This window comes from Scylla paramamosain, unplaced genomic scaffold (genome assembly GCF_035594125.1).
Source record: "Scylla paramamosain isolate STU-SP2022 unplaced genomic scaffold, ASM3559412v1 Contig4, whole genome shotgun sequence".
Lineage (NCBI taxonomy): Eukaryota > Metazoa > Arthropoda > Malacostraca > Decapoda > Portunidae > Scylla > Scylla paramamosain.
The window spans coordinates 1486090-1505000 of NW_026973669.1; the positions used below are offsets into that span (position 1 = coordinate 1486090).

Here is an 18911-nt window from a genome sequence, read left to right on the forward strand (position 1 = left end):
TATTTTTTTTCTCTCTTTTTTTCTCACTGTTATTGTTCACGTATCACTGAGTCATTGAGAGAGAGAGAGAGAGGGAGAGGGAGAGGAACAGACAGCATGCGTGGAGGAGAGGCACTGTTTAAACTCCTCCTCTTCCTCTTCTTTATCCTCCTCCTCCTCCTCCTCCTCCTCTCGTCTGCGCAGGTCACACTATGGTGGTAAGAGAGAGTGGGAGGTAGAGGAGAGGGGGGGGGTCAGGGAGTGCCCCTCTCTCTCTCTCTCTCTCTCTCTCTCTCATGCGTTCAAATATAAACGCATAAAGATATATGAATAAATAAAATCCACAAACGGTTATAATGAGAAAAAATATTGATAAGAAAATAAATAACTAAATAAATAAACAAAATGAAAAAAAAAAACGTATTTAAACAAAGGAGATAATTGGTGAATGGTTGAGAGAGAGAGAGAGAGAGAATGGGCAGTAATCGGTTATTAAAAGGAAAATGCAAATGCAAATAATAATAATAATAATAATAATAATAATAATAATAATAATAATCTATCGAATTATCTTTATACCAGCCTCTACACACACACACACACACACACACACAGCAGTCCCACAGCACACACTGGTCCAGCACTTCTCCTTCACAATAAGACCGTTTCCTACCATGCACCGAGAGAGAGAGAGAGAGAGAGAGAGAGAGAGAGAGAGAGAGAGAGAGAAAAGTAAACACAGCATAACATTGGCTGACTCAAAGAATGAATGCATAATATTTTGAGATTAAAAATGCAAAAAAAAAAAAATTTTACGCAGCAGTTGAACGATGATGTTTGTAAATAGAGAGAGAGAGAGAGAGAGAGAGAGAGAGAGAGAGAGAGAGAGAGAGAGAGAGAGAGAGAGAGAGAGGGGCACACACACAACGTAGGAATAATAAAAATAATCATGATTTCTTCGTCTTTATTACAAAAAAATGAAATTCCTGCCTAACTTGCTGAGACAGAGAGAGAGAGAGAGAGAGAGAGAGAGAGAGAGAGAGAGAGAGAGAGAGAGAGAGAGAGAGAGAGAGAGAGAGAGAGAGAGAGCGAATGACAATTACCTAACATTAAAATCAACAATAGCCAAATATATTTCATCTTTATTCACTCAATTGTTTCTTTACAGCAATTGTAGCAGCATAACAGCAGCAGCAGTAGTAGTAGTAGTAGTAGTAGTAATAGTAGTAGTAATAGTACCAAAGCTATTCAGAAAGACGAGGAAATAATAAAAGAAAAAAAAAAGAATATTATTTTTATGCGCATTTTTCAGGGTAACTTTCATTTCGGCAGGAGTACACAGGCAGCCTTAAGGTCAAGAGGTCAAGGTCAACAGTACATAATGGTATATATTCCCTTTTCTTCCTGAGGTCACTCTTGTAGATAGCTTGACACACAGACAGACAGGCAGACAGACACGCTATTAAAACTAGGCCCAGGATACATAATTGGAATAGGCCTAAGCAGATTACATACATACATACATACATACATAAAGACACATACATACACTCATACATACATGGAATTTGCCTAATGGGACAGACAGACAGACAGACACTCAAATTTTTTTTTGCTTTCATTCTTTCTTTTTTACTTTTTTCTCTTACGCACACACACACACACACACACAATGGAATATGTCTACGCACACATACACCCTAACCAAATGTAACCAAAAATACACACACACACACAAACTCGCCCCCAAACACACACACACACACACACACACACACACTCAGCCACACCACCTCACTCTCACACACTCAGACAAGCCAAGCAATACAACATCAGACCTCCAGCTGCTGCTCCTCCTCCTCCTCCTCCTCCTCCTCCTCCAGCCCACAGCCTCACAGCCTCACAGGTCCTCATCATCTTCAGGCAGGGCAGTCTGGGAGGCTTCCTGGAGGTCGTTTTCAATCTGTTGCTGCCACTGTGGGTCCATCTGTACCTCAGGGGGCAGGAGGGCGGGCATGGCGACGAACTCAAGGTTAGGGTCGCCAATCAGCTTGCGTGCCAGCCAAAGGAAGGGCTTCTCAAAGTTGTAGTTGGACTTCGCAGAGATGTCGTAATACTGCAGAAGGAGGAGAAGGATGAATAAATAAAAGAAATGTATTAGTGTGTGTGTGTGTGTGTGTATACAGTCTACAGTTTATTTCAAGTTCTTCCTATTTATTTTTGTGGGTAAGGTAGGGAGTGGTTTTGTTGTGAAGGGAAAGGGACGGGGCAGTGGTGGACCAGTGTGTGGTGTGGAGCCCTGCAGTGGGTCTCAGCAGTGGTGGTGGGCTGTGTTGGGGTGTGTGTCTGTGGTGGGCTGTGTTGGGGTGTGTGTGTGTGGTGGGCTGTGTTGGGGTGTGTGTCTATCTCTACAGTGAAGACAGTTGTAGTGTTGCTTGCTCCTGTATCTTATCACTGAGATAGAAAAAAAAAATAAATAAATAAATAAAATAAATAAATAAAATAAATAAAATTAAATTAAAAAATAAGAAAAATTAAAATATTCTCTCTCTCTCTCTCTCAGGGATAAACTTAACGAGACAAAATAAAGATGAGCAGAAACTTTACAATTATGAGGGAGAAAATAAATAAGTGGATAAATAAATAAAACAAATAAACAAAAATGAATAAATAAAAGAAATGTATTAGTGTGTGTGTGTGTGTGTGTGTGTGTGTGTGTGTGTGTGTGTGTGTGTGTGTGTGTGTGTGTGTGTGTGTGTGTATACAGTCTACATGATCATGAGGAATAACAACAATGAGCAACAAAAACAACACTACATGCTTCACTTAAACCTGAAAGACATAAATAAACACACACTAAGTACACTACAAATAAATAAATAAAATAATAATAATAATAATAATAATAATAATAAATAATAATAATATATACAAGTAAGAATAAATAAATAAACAGCAACAAATAAATTCAATAAAGAAAAACAGAATAAACAAAGCTGACCTAACCTAAACCTAACCTAAACCTAACCAAATCAAACCTAACCAAACCTAGCCCAGCCTAACCTACCCTAACCCAACCTACCTAACCTAACCCAACCAAACCTAACTTAACCTAACACGTACATACCAGGCCACTAATTCCTAACCAAACCTACACTTCACCTAACCTAACCTAACCTAACACCTTTAACTTAAATTAACACAACACAACACAACACAACACAACAAACCTGACCTGATCAACACATGAACCTGATCCAACCAACACATGAACCTGACTTGACCTGACCAACACAACATGAACCTGATCTAACCAACATGGCCTGACCTGACCTGACCTAACCATCACCTACACATTTTCCATCAACTTTCTGAAAATCAATAGTTTGAGAGCACCCTGCCACACACACACACACACACACACACACACACACGTTCAACACAAATAAAGAAATTCTACATTATATTCCTCCACACCACCCACTGTCTGGCATTCATCTGTACATCTGTGAATTAAACATAACAAAGCCACTCCATATTTTCTTTATTTAAAATGTATTCGGTTTAATTACATCTTGAAGGAGGTTTACACAAGTTGGTGGTGGCACTCCCCCTGAAGACGACCACTGCTGTGTGACGGTGCAGGCAGTAAAAGATGATGCAATAACCCCAAAGCTGACAGAGACCAGAACTGACAGATGTGGCGCCTTCACCTGACCAACACAACCAGTCGTAACCTCACCCCACCTAATCTAATCTTACCAACACAACACAACCTAACCTAACCTAATCTTACCAACACAACCTAACCTAATCTTACTGACAGTACAACCTAACCTAACCTAATTTTACCAACCTAACCTAACCAACCTAATCTTACTAACCTAACCTAACTTAACCTAATCTTACTAACCTAACCTAACCAACCTAACTAACCTAACTTAAACTAACCTAACCAAACCTAACTTAACCCAATCTTAACCTAACAACCTAATCTTACTAACCTAACTTAACCTAATCTAACTTAAACTAACCTAACCAAACCTAACTTAACCTAACCCTATCTTAACTTAACCTAACCTTACTAACCTAACCAACCTAAGTAACCTAACCTAACCTAATCTAACTTAAACTAACCTAACCAAACCTAACCTAACCTAACCCAAGCTAACTTAACCTAACCTAACCCAACTCAACCTAACCCAACCACACCCAAGCCAGTCTCACCTGCAGGTTTTTCTTACGATGGAAGATGATTGACTTAGCCTTCACTTTCCTATCCTTGACGTCCACCTTGTTGCCGCACAGCACGATAGGAATGTTCTCGCACACCCTGGGGAGGATATAGAACGTTGGGGTGATTGGCCAGGGTGAAAGTTAGCAAATTTCTCTAACAATGAAAATGGGGTGGAATATTAATTATGCAGGGTGATGATAGACAGTATAAAGGGTGTTGGGGTGACTGGCCAGGGTGAAGCACGAGTTAGCAAATTTCTCTGACAATAAAAATAGGGTGGAACAGTATACAGGGTGAAAAACAATGACAGGGTGATGATAGACACTATGAAGGGTGTTGGGGTGACTTTTCAGGGTGAGGCAGGGTGTTGAGGCTAGAATGATGGCAAATTTGTGATATAGGATGAGGATGACGGTTAAAAGGGTATCAAAATTCTCTCTCTCTCTCTCTCTCTCTCTCTCTCTCTCTCTCTCTCTCTCTCTCTCTCTCTCTCTCTCTCAGGGATAAACTTAAGACAAAATAAAGATGAGCAGAAACTTTACAATTTGGAGGGGGGAAAATAAATAATAAAACAAATAAAACAAAAATAAATAAATAAAAAATGCATTGACAAAGGTGAGGTAGGGTGTACAATGGAGCATAAGAGCAAATTTCTCAAACAATGGAGATAGGGTGATAATATAACATTTAAATGGTTAAAAACAATGCTAGGGTGATGATATGACAGTACAAAGGGTGATAGGGTGACTGGCTAGGGTGAGACAGGGTGTAATGTAGGAAATGATAGCAAATTCTTTAATGAAGACAGGGTGAGTGTGACAAAAGGGTGAAAATGATAGGGTGATTGTATAAAGGGTGTTATCAGAGTACATCAGGGTGACAAGGGTGTTTTAAAGGGTGTTAGTGTATGCTGCAATATGGTTAGGTGTATTAGGCTGAGACAAAATAATGACACATCTCTTATTCACTCTGAAAACACACACACACAGACACAGACACACCCTTACAAATCCTGACAACACACACACTGACACACCCTGGTAACACATTCCTAACTGATTTGGGGACTTAGGACTAAAAAAAAAATAGATTAGAACAAAAATTTCTTTCATAAAACTCCATTAATCTTTTATATCTTAAGCTCACACCCACAAAGAACTTCATGTTGGTTGTAATTAACAGAGTGCCAATAAAAAGTTCTATACTTATAAACCTATCTATTTTAACTACTGTATTCTGCAACACCTCTGGCTACACCTCCACTACTTTCCAAAGGCCGTAGTTGAAGTGACACACGGGTTTTTAAGGGTGTTTTTACGGTTGTAGTGACAGATTAACAACATTTCTGCATTATTAACAGGAGAAACACTCTTGAGAACCTCCACTACTTTCCAAAGGCTGTAGTTGAAGTGGCACGCAGGTTTTTAAGGGTGTTTTTACAGTTGTAGTGACAGATTAACAACATTTCTGCATTATTAACAGGAGAAACACTCTTGAGAACCTCCGCTACTTTCCCAAGGCTGTAGTTGAAGTGACACACGGGTTTTTAAGGGTGTTTTTATGGTTCTAGTGACAGATTAACAACATTTCTGCATTATTAACAGGAGAAACACTCTTGAGAACCTCCACTACTTTTCCAAGGCTGTAGTTGAAGTGACACACAGGTTTTTTAAGAGCGAAACACACACACATACACACCCCTTCCTTACACAGCCCAGCACCCACCTGAACAAACAAAACACAAACAGACACACACACACACCAACACCCACCTGACCAAGTCTCTATGCCAGTTGGGTACGTTCTTGTAGGTAACACGGGAGGTGACGTCAAACATGATGATGGCACAGTGGGCCTGGATGTAGTAGCCGTCACGCAGCCCTCCGAGCTTCTCCTGCCCAGCGGTGTCCCATACATTGAACCTGCCAAGATGGGACATGTCAGGGGAGGGATGGGGGTGTCAAGGTGGGAGACAGATGAGTGTGGGAGGAATAAGTGAATGGTTTATGTGAAGGGAGTGGAGTGTAGTGGGTGGGTTTGGGTGGGGAGAAGATGAGGGAGATGGGGTGGTGGAGAGATGGGCAAGGGAGGGAGGGAGGTAGGGAGGGAGGGAGAGTGAGAGAGATATTGTGAAAGGAACTGAATATAAGGTTGTTTTAAAGGAAAGGAAAGGAAAGGGAAGATTGAGGAGAGAGGAAGGAAACATATTTGCATTGTAAATAAATAAATAAATAAATAAATAAATAAATAAATAAATAAATAAATAAATAAATTCCTTGAAGAATAACAAAATACAAGCAAAGAAATAAAAAATAAATACAAATAACAGTAAATAAGGGATACATAGTGACACACACACACACACACACACACACAGGCAGCTCAAGGACAGGAGGAAATGATGAATTAGAGGGAGAATAAAAGGCATAAAAAGAAAATGAATAAATAAAAGAATGTGCACAATTTTTACTTGCATAAATGGAAATCAGTGAATGAATAAAATAATGAATAAATAATAGTAATGATAAAATATATGTATAGAGAGAAAAGTGTTTGCCATATAGACAAAAATGTATATAAATTAAAATATGTAGGCTATACTGCTTCCTTCAACACACACACACACACACACACAAAACCAATAAACAAGACACAAAACAAATAAAAAAAAACAAAATAACCAAATAAACACACGCACACACACACAAACAAAAAAAACAATAAACAAAATAAAAACAACACAAACCGCAAAAAAAATCAACAAACAAACAAACACACAACCACAACACCCCTTCCCCCCCCCTCACACTCACTTGATGGGGCCACGGTTGGTGTGGAAGACCAGGGGGTGCACCTCCACACCGAGGGTCGCCACATACTTCTTCTCAAATTCTCCCGTCAGGTGGCGCTTGACAAAGGTGGTCTTGCCAGTGCCACCATCGCCCACCAGGACCAGCTTGAAAGTAGGCATCTCCTGCTCTGCTGCCATCGTGCTGTGGGCATGGGAGGAGTGAGTGAGTGAGTGAGTGAGTGAGTGAGTGAGTGAGTGAGTGAGCGAGCGTGTGTGCATGTGTGTGTGTGTAAGGCTGTTTTGAGAGAGATTGAACTTAACCCCCTCAGCCTCTTCCCTCTCCCTCTCAACCACCGCCACCACCACCACCACCACGGTTTCCCAGCAAGGTCTACTGGGACAGCACCAACGCCACACCTCACCACTTCCAACAAGCCGTAGCACAAGCTCTGACCGACAACAGAGTCTTGGAGGTAACGGATGTTGCAAGTGAGTTGGCAGTGTTGGAAGGTGCACACAGCCCAGCCACAGTGGACAGCCTTGCCATGGAGGGCACCCCTACCTCCACAGCACTCACCCCCCCCACCACACCCAAAATCCTCACTGTCACCAGCAGGCCACCACCACACAGCACCACAAGGCCACAGCACAGGAGGAACTGTTCTGCTGGCCAGGGTGTCCCAGAGTGGTGCTGCAAGTCTGTGATGGGACGCACACCACACACCGCTTTGAGATGCCACCAGTCGTCAGCTGACCAGCTTTCAAGTCAAATCTCTGTCCTTGTCACGTGACATGACCAGCCGCTGACCAGGTACACAGCAACTTGGATTCACCACACCGGCCGTGACAGCTCCCCGCTAGCCAGGCATGCCACAGCTAAGTTACCAGTTATTCATCATCATTTTTAGTGGTGCTTTCCATGATGGTGTTAGCAGGGAGAAGAGAAAACTGGGTGAGTGGAAAGGTCTAAAAATCTCCCACAATCTATATTTTGGTACAGTGGGCAGTGGGGAGCTGTGATGGCCAGGGTGGTGACTCCTAGAGGGGGAGGGGGTTGTGACCAAAAATCAATGAAAAATGTGGAAATGAGTTACAGGCACTGAAAAGTGAAGGAATGTTTAAGAAATGGTTTCCAGGTGTTTCTGGGGTGATGTGCATAACATCACGTGTTGTGTGTGATTCAAGTGCCCAGACATAAACATGCCACACCTGGCCGCTCCCTTTACTTCACTACAGGATGGCTTACAATATCCCTTCATTTTACGGCATTTTCTAGTGATTTTTTTTATGTATTTTTTTTTTTTTTGGGGTGCAGGAGAATATGTAAGCTTGCACATCTGGCAACACTACCATGCGGGAGAGCCTTGCCTGTGGGGGTGGGAGAGGCAGACTGAATGGGCAACAAGGTGAGGGTGAGGGTGGTGTGTGACTACACTGTGTGGTTGTGGTTGTGCAGGTTTCCCCAACACATCCTGCCTTGTTACTTGCCACACTGGTTGCTGAGAACACCTGCAGGATGCCTCAAGCCAACAAGACAAAGGCCACACTGAGGAGTGTACTGATGGCGAGACAGCCACGTGCTGAGAAGAGTACCTGCCACCACCACCACCACCACCACCACCACCACCAGCGCTGCCACCCCCACAACCACCACCACTCCTGCCACATCTAGTGAGAAAAGGTAATTTATCTCAGAACATGAGCAAATACCAGACACAGCAAAAGACACCAAGTTTATCACTGAACACAAACATATTGGGCATCCAGTGGCCAGCATGCTGTGTCCTGCCTCTGCCACTGAATGTGCTTCAGTAGAACTGACTCATCACCAGAGACAGACAGATAGACACATGCAAGTGCAGTGTGAGTGTGGGCATGTGGTTCTTGACACACTGAGCAGCACACCAGTGAGTGTGAGAAGCTACCAACCACTCACTGTGTTGTCAGTGTAGTGTGGTAGTGTGTGTTGTTGCCAGGCTTTGGCTATGCTGGTGTCAACAAAGTAATTTCATACTTGAGTTTGGAAAGCTTCACAGAGAAAACACTTGTACGTTGTGCTAAGTACATCACTGGAATTGTTGTAGCAAGTACAAGAAGTGTGTTAGATGTCAGCAGGAGAGCTGCTTATCGGAAAACCGCAAAAGTGAATGAGGTGGTGGATGACGTGGTGGTGGTGGTGACCGACACGACCCTCCACGGCTCCTGGCACAGGCGGGGATGCAAGTCCAGCTCTGGAACTGGTGCTGTGACAGACGCTGCCACACAGCTTGTGCTACACTGTGAAGTGTGTGGCAAGCTTTGTGGTGCGTGCAATAGCAAGGACTTGAAAAGAGGAAAGATGACCAAGGCTGAACACAAGGAGTGGCTGGAAGGTCACCGCCATGATTGTGATAAAGATGATGAGGGTGCAGCTGGAGGAATGGAGGCTGTTGCAGCTGTAAGTATATGGGGAAGGTCTAAAGACCATGGTTTCCAATACAAAACCTTCCTCTCTGATGGAGACCGTTCAGCCTTTCTGTGATAAAAAAAAAAAGTGCAACAACAAAGGACCTTACAGAGCTGAGAAAGCCAGGTGTGTAAATCACACATCAAAACGGCTTTAGTGCTGCCCTAACAAACTTGGGAGAGGAAAAAACTGACACTAAAGTAGTTTTCTGTTTTTCTGGAATTTTTGCATATTTTTTTTTTTTTGACAATACTGCAGAAACACCTGGCGTCTTTCATAGCTGATGTGCCCCACAGCCCCTGCAAGCCCAGCGTCAGCGTTGGTTATAGTGATTAGGCTACGTGTGTGATCCCACGCCTGGTGTGCTTGACTTTATACAGCAAAATAGCCACCCATCCGGGCAGCTGTGGTACTGCCTTGCACAACAACTCCATCATGACAAAAGTGAAGACAAGAGCAGCCGCAGCCCAGAGGAACCAAGAGGGGGCAGCTGAAGGCAGAGAGTTCACACAGGGACACGCATCACACCTTTGGCAGATGACGGTGTGGATGCACCGCAGGGTGTCAACGACTGAAGAAAAGAATTATTTGTGAAGGAGCAAGGAAAAAATTTGCTGATATGTTCTGTAAAAATTGTTTTGGACAAACAGTTCCTCCAACATAAATTCACTGTCAGATGGCCACCCACACCGCGGCAAATTATAAATTATAAATCTTATATGTGACAAATTCTGGATAATTACCCAAAACAGCAAACAAAACACAGTCTCCAGTGAAGCAGTGGCCTCACACCGCACGCTGCCGTCTGTGTCTTTCCTGCCACAAACCATTCCTTCCTCAGATATTGATTTTTATCAAATTTACCGGTCATGAAGGTTTGGTTAGGCAAGGTTTGGTTAGGTTAGGTTTAGTTATTATTATTATTATTATTATTATTATTATTATTATCATTTATTTATTTTTTTTAATGAATTTTTGCTTGTCTGTGTGTGTGTGTGGGAGAAGGATAACAACAACAATAACAGTGACAGTAGTATAGTAGTAGTAGTAGTAGTAGTAGTAGTAGTAGTAGTAGTAGTAGTAATAATAATAATAATAATAATAATAATAATAATAATAATAATAATAATAATAATAATAACAATAACAATAATAATAAAGATTAGCAGCATAAAAAGTTAGTAGTTTCATTCAAAGCACATCAAAATCTACCAGGAAAATGTTATCTGGTCCAAAACTATTAAGAGAGAGAGAGAGAGAGAGAGAGAGAGAGAGAGAGAGAGAGAGAGAGAGAGAGAGAGAGAGAGAGAGAGAGAGAGAGAGAGAGAGAGAGAGAGAGAGAGAGAGACCTATTCCCCCCCACGCCCTTCAAAACATGTATAACGAATAACAAATACAATCTCTCTAGTGTTTTCATTAATGCTTACCTCAACCACTGACATGCAAACCACCGCCTGTATTTATCACCCTCGGAGTTCAGAGGGAAGCAAACTGAGTGATTATGAAAGTTTACCCTAAATATCTCTTACTTTTTCTTTCTTTTTCTTTTTTTTTTTCTTCTTTTCTTTCGTCTATGTTCGTTCCAAGCCCAGTCACAGCAGTCAGCCCACACCAGCAGGCGTCACAGCTCTACCATTTCACCATTTCACGTTAACTGATGCATTTTACCATTAACCACGTGAAAGGTCAGGACACGTGAATTAAAACAATCCTTAAACGTTCCTAAAAACCCTAAAAGTCCCTGACACCCTAAAATAAGGGCTGATTAATTATTTTTTATCCTTGTGACTACTTGACCTAACTAAACATATAAATTACCTTCAAAGACCCTTAAAACACAACGCCAGGGCCTTCAACTGTCCCTTACAGCCCTTAAAACTCCCTAAAATAAGGGTTTCCCAAATAAAAAATAAATATACAGTACCTAGCAACTTAACCTGACCTAAAGCACAATTCCCCTTAAAAAAACCCTTAAAAATACCCTTCAGTTCCCCTAAGGCCCTGAAGTTCCCTAAATCCTAACCCCTTTCACCCGTAACCCTCCGCAGACAGGAACTGACGCATATCAACGGTATTTTCTCCCTTATTTCAAACTATCTTTAAGAGAAATGCATGTTCTAGTTACCCTCCAACCCTAAGGGCCTGTTATGCGCCCTTAAGGGAACCCAGGGACCTAAAATGAACCCCTAAAATCGGAAAAACAAATTTGGTCTCCCCACCCAGCCATGTTTCTTTGTGTGACGGGATTTTCACATTAACCTCCACTTTATTTTCACGTTTATCTGCCTTAATACACGTCATTTAGCACCGGTTTCCTTACCCAAATGGAGTTCAGGGAATGGACTTTCGGATGTGGAGCGGCAGGAGGTGGATGAGCCGAGATGTCGGTGGTAAAAGGGGATAAATGGCGTCCACTCCCAGAAGCTGTACGGACTAGATTCCCGTCAAGGTGGCGGCTCACCCCCCCGTCTCCCGCCGCGTTCAAATATGCGCGAATTTTTTATACTTTTTCATAATTCACTTGCTTTTTTCAAGTTATTTCTAACTTTAAAAATTGGATATAATTTTTAGTTATGAATCTTATCTTGTCTTGTCAAAATTAGTGGCGTTCTAAGAATTTCATATAGATATTTCTGTTACCTCAAATTAATTTAAAATATATTTTTTGCTTTTTACGCTATTTCCACATAATTTTATAATCGAATGTGGATTTTGGTATGTGTTAATGATTTTTGCTTATTGTTTGCGTCCTGTTTGGTGGTTCATTAAGAAGTGAGAGGCATTTTTGTTGTTTCAGTTAACGAGTGTCCATTTCTCCCGCCAATTTCTTCTCTGTTTCGGCATTCTCATATTCGTTTTTTTTATCACACGTCAATTCAAAGACAAATTTTAGAAAAACGAGTTGTTATTAATGTTTTATGATCATTTTTGACACTTTTAAGGCTGAATAAGATTATTTAAAGTGAGTCGTAATGTCATTTGAAACAGGTTCTGAAAGCCCGCGGAATTCAAATTCATGCGCTACTAAAATTAAAACTATTATATATATATATATATATATATATATATATATATATATATATATATATATATATATATATATATATATATATATATATATATATATATATATATATATATATATATATATATATATATATATATATATATATATATATATATATATATATATATATATATATATATATATATATATATATATATATATATATATATATATATATATATATCATTATTATGCATTTAACATTTATATTTCCTTTTATCTTCCCCCCCAAGGTGAAGAATGAGGGAGGAGATGAAAGAATAAGAAAAAAGTTGGCAGGTCAGCTTTGGTCAGGGAGTGTAGACAAGCTTCAATCTCTGCTTGAGTCTGCCCCTCACAAGACACAGGTCATGGTGATGTCCAGCGCCCGGCAGACTCCGCCTCACCTTTCACGCAGCGACACTGGCGCCGCAGCAGGAGCAGGTCCTGGGGTCACTCAGGACAGTACGGTGACCTTGGGGACCCGCATGTCCCACCTCGCAGGACTGTCTGTGGCAGGACTCTGGAGAATTTCCTTTTCCGCTCCTGACTCCCGAGGAGCGGCCTCTCGCTGGGGTACTCCAGGACACACTAAGCCCTAGTGCTAGTGGGTCCTGGAGTACTCCTGCCTTGCTCGGGGCGGGGCGGCCTCCTCCCCCGGGGCTCCGCGACAAGGGCCAGCAGAGCAAAGCGAACAATCTGGGAGGATCAGCAGCAGTGACCAGCCTGCACAGCCTGTAGCACCGCCGAGGCGTGGCAGCCTGGCAGGTCCTACGGTGCTGTACAAGGCACGGGACGAGCGCGCCCCTCACCACCTGCCACATCACCGCGCTGAGGTGACCGCCACAGCGGTGATTGTGGCGCTGGAGGCCCTGGCCGCGCCACTGCTGCAGTGCCTCCCACCACCAGAAACAGTTCATGCGGACATACTATTGACAAAACTTTAACCTGTGTATGATTTCGCAAGACACCAGCACGTGTCAGCCCGCGTCACTGTCACGTCTTCCACTTAGCCTGAGCGCAGCAACACCTTGCACTCAACACTCGGCAACACTGGGGGCGTGCGGGCGTGTCTCAACACAGTAATCTGTTCCACCACTATCACATACAAGCCCCAGTGTTGGAAACGATACTTTTTTTTTTTCCCCTTCCGAAGATCACCCGGTGTAAACTCCCTCTATCTGCACATACAGATTTGCGTCAATAAATAATAATAATAATAATAATAATAATTATTATTATTATTATTATAATAATAAGAAAGATGAAAAGGAGAAAAAAAATATGATGATTATAATGAAGGTGAAGATAAGGATAAGATTAAAATAAAGAACAAAAAGAGGAAGAGGAGGAAAATGAGAAAGAGGAATAGGGAAAAAAAAAGTACTATCTTCCCTCCCAAGAGGTTATTAATACAACAACAATACAAAAAAGTTTTATATAAAAGTTATTTTCCATTTATTCCTAGTATGTTGCTCTCTCTCTCTCTCTCTCTCTCTCTCTCTCTCTCTCTCTCTCTCGTCCTTGTAAGATTAGGCGCTTTCAAAAAATATATTTCAATTTCTATTTTTTCTACCAATATTCCCTAAAAAATAACTATATACAATTAAGTTAAGCTGAATTATGCACTTGAAGTTTCAGTCATCGTGTTCCTTGCCGCTACAACACCCTAAAGTTATAAAAATTGCAATTCTCCACAAAAATAACGAAAAAAAAAAAAAAAAGAGCTCTCATCCGCTACCTTATATTAGTCTTTTAAATATGACAAAACTGATGCCTGAGATTGATATAAATACAGAAATAATAATAATAATAATAATAATAATAATAATAATAATAATAATAATAATAATAATAATAATAAACACGGACATTAATTTGTCATCCTTAAAAAAATAACAATAACAGCGATTGACTTACTAAGTATTTTAAATATATGATAAAAGTAGAGTTTTAATGCCTGAGATACAAATTGAATAACAGTAATCACACAGATAAAAGAAAAAAATAAATAAATAAAAAATAAAAATATATAACACCAATAAAAATTATAACCGTATACATTAATTTGTGACGCCGTTAACAAAATTCCAAACAAGGACTCCATGAAATAAATAAACAATTAAATAAAAGAAATACATGAATACATAAAATATACATTAAATTTTTACATACTTAATGGCAAAAAAAATAAAAATAAATAAATAAATAAATAAATAATACTAATAATATGCATTTGATCTAACTTTTGTGTGTGGCTTTCATTTTATATTCTTCCTGTTTTCGTAATATAAATTTGGAATGATTGGGGAAAAGGAAGTACTTGATGATAAATGGATAGGAAAGGAGAGGTGGAGATTAAAACGGAATACGACTTATGAAGAAAAGATGATACGAAATAAAAAAAAAAAATGAATAAAAGATAAAATAACGATATTTGATAAAAAAAAAAAATGATAGGATATAGAAAAAATGAATAAATGGTAAAATAACGATAGATAATGATAAAAAAATGGAATCTAAAGGAAAATAATAAATAGAGGATAAAGATAGAATAAAAATAAGATAACTGGAAAATAATAAGGGAAAGCATATAAAAAAGATGAAAAGATAAAAATGAATATAGGAAAATATACAGGGGAGGATAAATATAAAACAAATATAAAAGTTGACAAAACGAACAAAAAATAATAAAGGAAATGTATAAATAGAAGAAAATAAAGGTGAAATGATGATAGATGTTAGAAAATGGGTGATAAAGCAGGAAAACCGTGGAAAGTAATGACAAAAAAAAAAGAAAATAAAACAAATAAATAAATAAAGGAAATGAGAAAACTGAATAAGGAAAGATGACAAAAAATAAACACAAGGAATAACAATAACAATAAGGAAACAGTGAAATAATTAGGACAAGATTGAGAACGAATAACTGGAACTAAATATTGTCAAGACAGAAAAAGGAAAGAAAACGGAAACCAGGATGGCATACTATGTTATTAGGGCTTAATGGGGGTCCGTGTGGGGGTGAGACTGGATACTGGGGTAGAAAATTAAATGCTTGAAGGTATAACTGGGAAGAAACTGGTAACTGGGAGCTAGAATAGATTGTCTGTTGGCTTAAACTGATTACTGAGTATAAACTGATTGTATTACTGGTTACTGGGGAATAAAAAGAAGTGAGGGAAGCTAGAAGACTGTCTGGGATCTAAACTGGTGGAGAAACTGGTTATTGGGTTTAAACTGGCTGTTCTACTGGTCACTGGGGAATAAAAAGAGCTGTCTGGGATTTAACTGGGACAAGGATAGTGTCTGAGGTCTAAACTGTGGTAAAAACTGGTTACTTGGGTCCAACCTGACTGTACTAGTGAATACTGGGCTACAATGAACAATTTGTGGTGTAAGTAATTACTGGGGACTCATGCAGGCTGTGTGGGACGTCTGGGGGCTTACTGGGGTGTTAGTGGGGCTACTGGTACTGGAGGTCATGCAGCAGGCGAACCACCATGGGGACGGGGGACTGCTGGGTGGGGGTCTGCTCCTGCACCTGGAACTGGAAGTTGGTGTATGCATTGTGGTGGTCCATGATGCCCTGAGGGTGCAGCATGGGGGGGTTGGGCTGGGCTGGGGGGGGCGGGGGCAGCATGTTGGGTGTGTGGTGGGCGGGGGTGAAGGTGGTGACGCCGGGGGTGGGCAGAGAGCAGGGCATGGGCTGGGAGTAGGTGGTGTGGGGCATGGCCAGGGGCGGTGAGGCAGGCTTCAGCTTGGCCTTGGTGTCGCGCGCCGGCAGCATGCCCGGGGGTGGCGGCGGCGCGGAGTCCGGCAGGTTGAGCTTCCGGCGCTGGTTGGTGCCGATGTACACAGTCTTGTGCACCTTCTTGACGTGGTCTGAGATGTGGCTGGGGCCGTGGAAGCACTTGCCGCAGTGGGGGCACTCGTAGGGCGCCTCGCCGGTGTGCTTGCGGCGGTGGTACTTGAGGTGGGAGCACACCTTGAAGGCCTGGCCGCAGATGTCGCACACGTACTTCCTGATGTTGTCGTGCACCACCCGCACGTGCGTCTTGAGGTCGCTGGGGGAGCAGAAGCCCTTGCCGCACACCTCGCACACGTTGCGCCGCCCCTCCGGCCCGCCGTGCATCCTGCGGCGGTGCGTCACCATGTTGGTGAGGGAGTGGAACACCATCTTGCACTCGGGGCAGGGGTGCTGCACCTCCCGCGTGTGCACGGCGTTGATGTGGATGCGCATGGCGCGGGAGTCGGAGAAGGGCTTGCCGCACACCTCGCACATCACCTCGTTCTTGCGGATCTTGAGGTGCACGCGCTCGATGTGCTTGCGCAGGTCGCTGGGGCAGATGAAGCCCTTGGTGCAGATGTGGCACAGCAGCTTGCGCGCCTCCTGGCCCTGGTGCACCCGCCGGTAGTGGTTCTGCATGTTGCCCTTCTGGTTGAAGGGCTCCTTGCACTCCGGACACTGATGCACCTGGGTCTTCTCGTGGATGGTCTCCACGTGCACCTTGAGGCCCGTCAGCGACGAGAACTTGCGGCCGCAGGTCTTGCAGGCGTACTCCTCCCGCTCCACCCCCATGTGCACCACCAGGCAGTGCGTGCGCAGCTGCATGAACGTGTCAAACACCTCATCACACTCTGTGCACGGGTAGTGGATCTCCTCCTGGTGGGCCTCCGCCAGGTGGGTCTTGATGTCCTGCACAAACACAAAAGGACTTTTTTTTTGTTTTTTTTTTTACCTAACTTACCTTACATTAGTGTATCTCTTGCCAGGGCTCAGCCATCCCCCACTGAATGCCACACACAGCAATGGACCTGCAGTCTTGCACCACTGCCTGTCATCAACCCTGCATTTGCAGTGCTCTCTCTCTCTCTCTCTCTCTCTCTCTCTCTCTCTCTCTCTCTCTCTCTCTCTCTCTCTCTCTCTCTCTCTCTCTCTCACACAGGAACCACAGGAACATAGGAAAGTCTGAATGACTATGTGTGTGTGTGTGTGTGTGTGTGTGTGTGTGTGTGTGTGTGTGTGTGTGTGTGTGTGTGTGTGTGTGTGTGTGTGTGTGTGTGTGTGTGTGTGTGTGTGTGTGTGTGTGTGTGTGTGTTTACTTTATCCACATAACATCAAACAAACACCAAACACTCCCAGTCTGCCTCACCTTCCTCTTGAACACGGCGTCACAGAAGGGGCAGGGGAACAGGCGGTGTGTGGACAGGTGAGTCAGGTACTTCTTGGCATGCACCACCTGGGAGAGAGTGAGTGTGGGAGTGAGTCAAGAAAACACACCTATAACACACCCTAAAGTATCCTTAAATGCCCCAAAACACACTAAAACACCCTTAAATGCCCCAAAACACACACTAAAACACCCTTAAATGCCCCAAAACACTTTCAAACACCCTTAAATGCCCCAAAACACCCTTAAATGCCCCAAAATACTCCAAACACCTTTAAATGCCCAAAACACCCTTAAATGCCCCAAAACACCCTAAAATACCCCTAAATTCCCCCAAAACACCCTTAAATTCCCCGAAACACCCTGAAATACCCTTAAATGCCCCCAAAACACCCTTAAATGCCCTAAACCACTCTTAAATGCCCCAAAACACCCTGAAATACCCTTAAATGCCCCCAAAACACCCTTAAATGCCCTAAACCAACCTTAAATGCCCCAAAACACCCTTAAATGCCCCAAAAACACCTTCAAATACCCTGAACACCCCCCTCACCTTTCTACAAGAGGGGCAGTCCTTGGTGGGTGCCCCAGGGGGAATCATTTCATCCTCCTCTTTGTCTTTCTTCCTTGGTCTTCCTCTTCCTCTCTTCCTAGGCTGCCCCTCTCCCTCTCCCTCTCCCTCTCCCTCTCCTTCCATCTGCTGGGTGTGGAAGTGAGGTTAGTGTAAGAGTTAACCAGTATTCTCAGTCTTTCACCACTATTCTGTCCACCTCCCTAATGCAAGAGTTAACCAGTATTCTCAGTCTTTCACCACTATTCTGTCCACCTCCCTGATGCAAGAGTTAACCAGTATTCTCAGTCTTTCACCACTATTCTGTCCACCTCCCTGATGCAAGAGTTAACCAGTATTCTCAGTCTTTCACCACTATTCTGTCCACCTCCCTAATGTGAGAGTTAACCAGTATTCTCAGTCTTTCACCAATATTCTGTCCACCTCCCTAATGCGAGAGTTAACCAGTATTCTCAGTCTTTCACCAATATTCTGTCCACCTCCCTGATGCAAGAGCTAATCAGTATTCTCAGTCTTTCACCACTATTCTGTCCACCTCCCTAATGCAAGAGTTAACCAGTATTCTCAGTCTTTCACCACTATTCTGTCCACCTCCCTAATGCAAGAGTTAACCAGTATTCTCAGTCTCACCCCTTTCACTGGCACACTCCTGAACTCCCTGCCTGCT

General features: G+C 42.4%; 2 protein-coding genes across 4 annotated transcripts in view; both read right to left on the reverse strand.

Moving 5' to 3' along the window:
* Positions 1 to 929: 929 nt before the first annotated feature.
* On the reverse strand, positions 930 to 11931 carry LOC135096510 (GTP-binding nuclear protein Ran). Its single transcript, XM_063998045.1, has 5 exons — positions 11774 to 11931; positions 7030 to 7209; positions 5989 to 6138; positions 4207 to 4312; positions 930 to 2095 (listed from the first exon to the last, which is right to left on the reverse strand). The coding sequence occupies exons 2-5, from the start codon at positions 7203 to 7205 to the stop codon at positions 1880 to 1882; spliced, it is 648 nt and encodes a 215-aa protein (XP_063854115.1). The 5' UTR covers positions 7206 to 7209; positions 11774 to 11931; the 3' UTR covers positions 930 to 1879.
* A 1990-nt stretch (positions 11932 to 13921) lies between these two features.
* The window catches only part of LOC135096411 (zinc finger and SCAN domain-containing protein 12-like), a 16954-nt gene continuing 11964 nt past the window's right edge, over positions 13922 to 18911 (reverse strand). For 2 of the 3 annotated variants that reach the window (XM_063997901.1, XM_063997900.1), the window contains exons 6-8: positions 18227 to 18373; positions 17656 to 17742; positions 13922 to 17198 (exon numbers count right to left, since the gene is read on the reverse strand). In XM_063997901.1, coding sequence (XP_063853971.1) covers positions 15966 to 17198; positions 17656 to 17742; positions 18227 to 18373 — 1467 coding nt within the window. In that variant the 3' untranslated portion in view covers positions 13922 to 15965. The remainder of the gene's footprint in view (positions 17199 to 17655; positions 17743 to 18226; positions 18374 to 18911) is intronic. The other variant, XM_063997902.1, reaches the window with a different exon arrangement.

Excerpts from the sequence above, each read along its gene's own strand:
- LOC135096510 (XM_063998045.1), bottom strand. The coding sequence starts at position 7,205 with ATGGCAGCAGAGCAGGAGATGCCTACTTTCAAGCTGGTCCTGGTGGGC. Across the intron at positions 6,139-7,029 it reads ACCAACCGTGGCCCCATCAA|GTTCAATGTATGGGACACCG; the intron begins GTGAGTGTGAGG and ends CCATCTTGGCAG. Across the intron at positions 4,313-5,988 it reads TGGCATAGAGACTTGGTCAG|GGTGTGCGAGAACATTCCTA; the intron begins GTGGGTGTTGGT and ends TATCCTCCCCAG.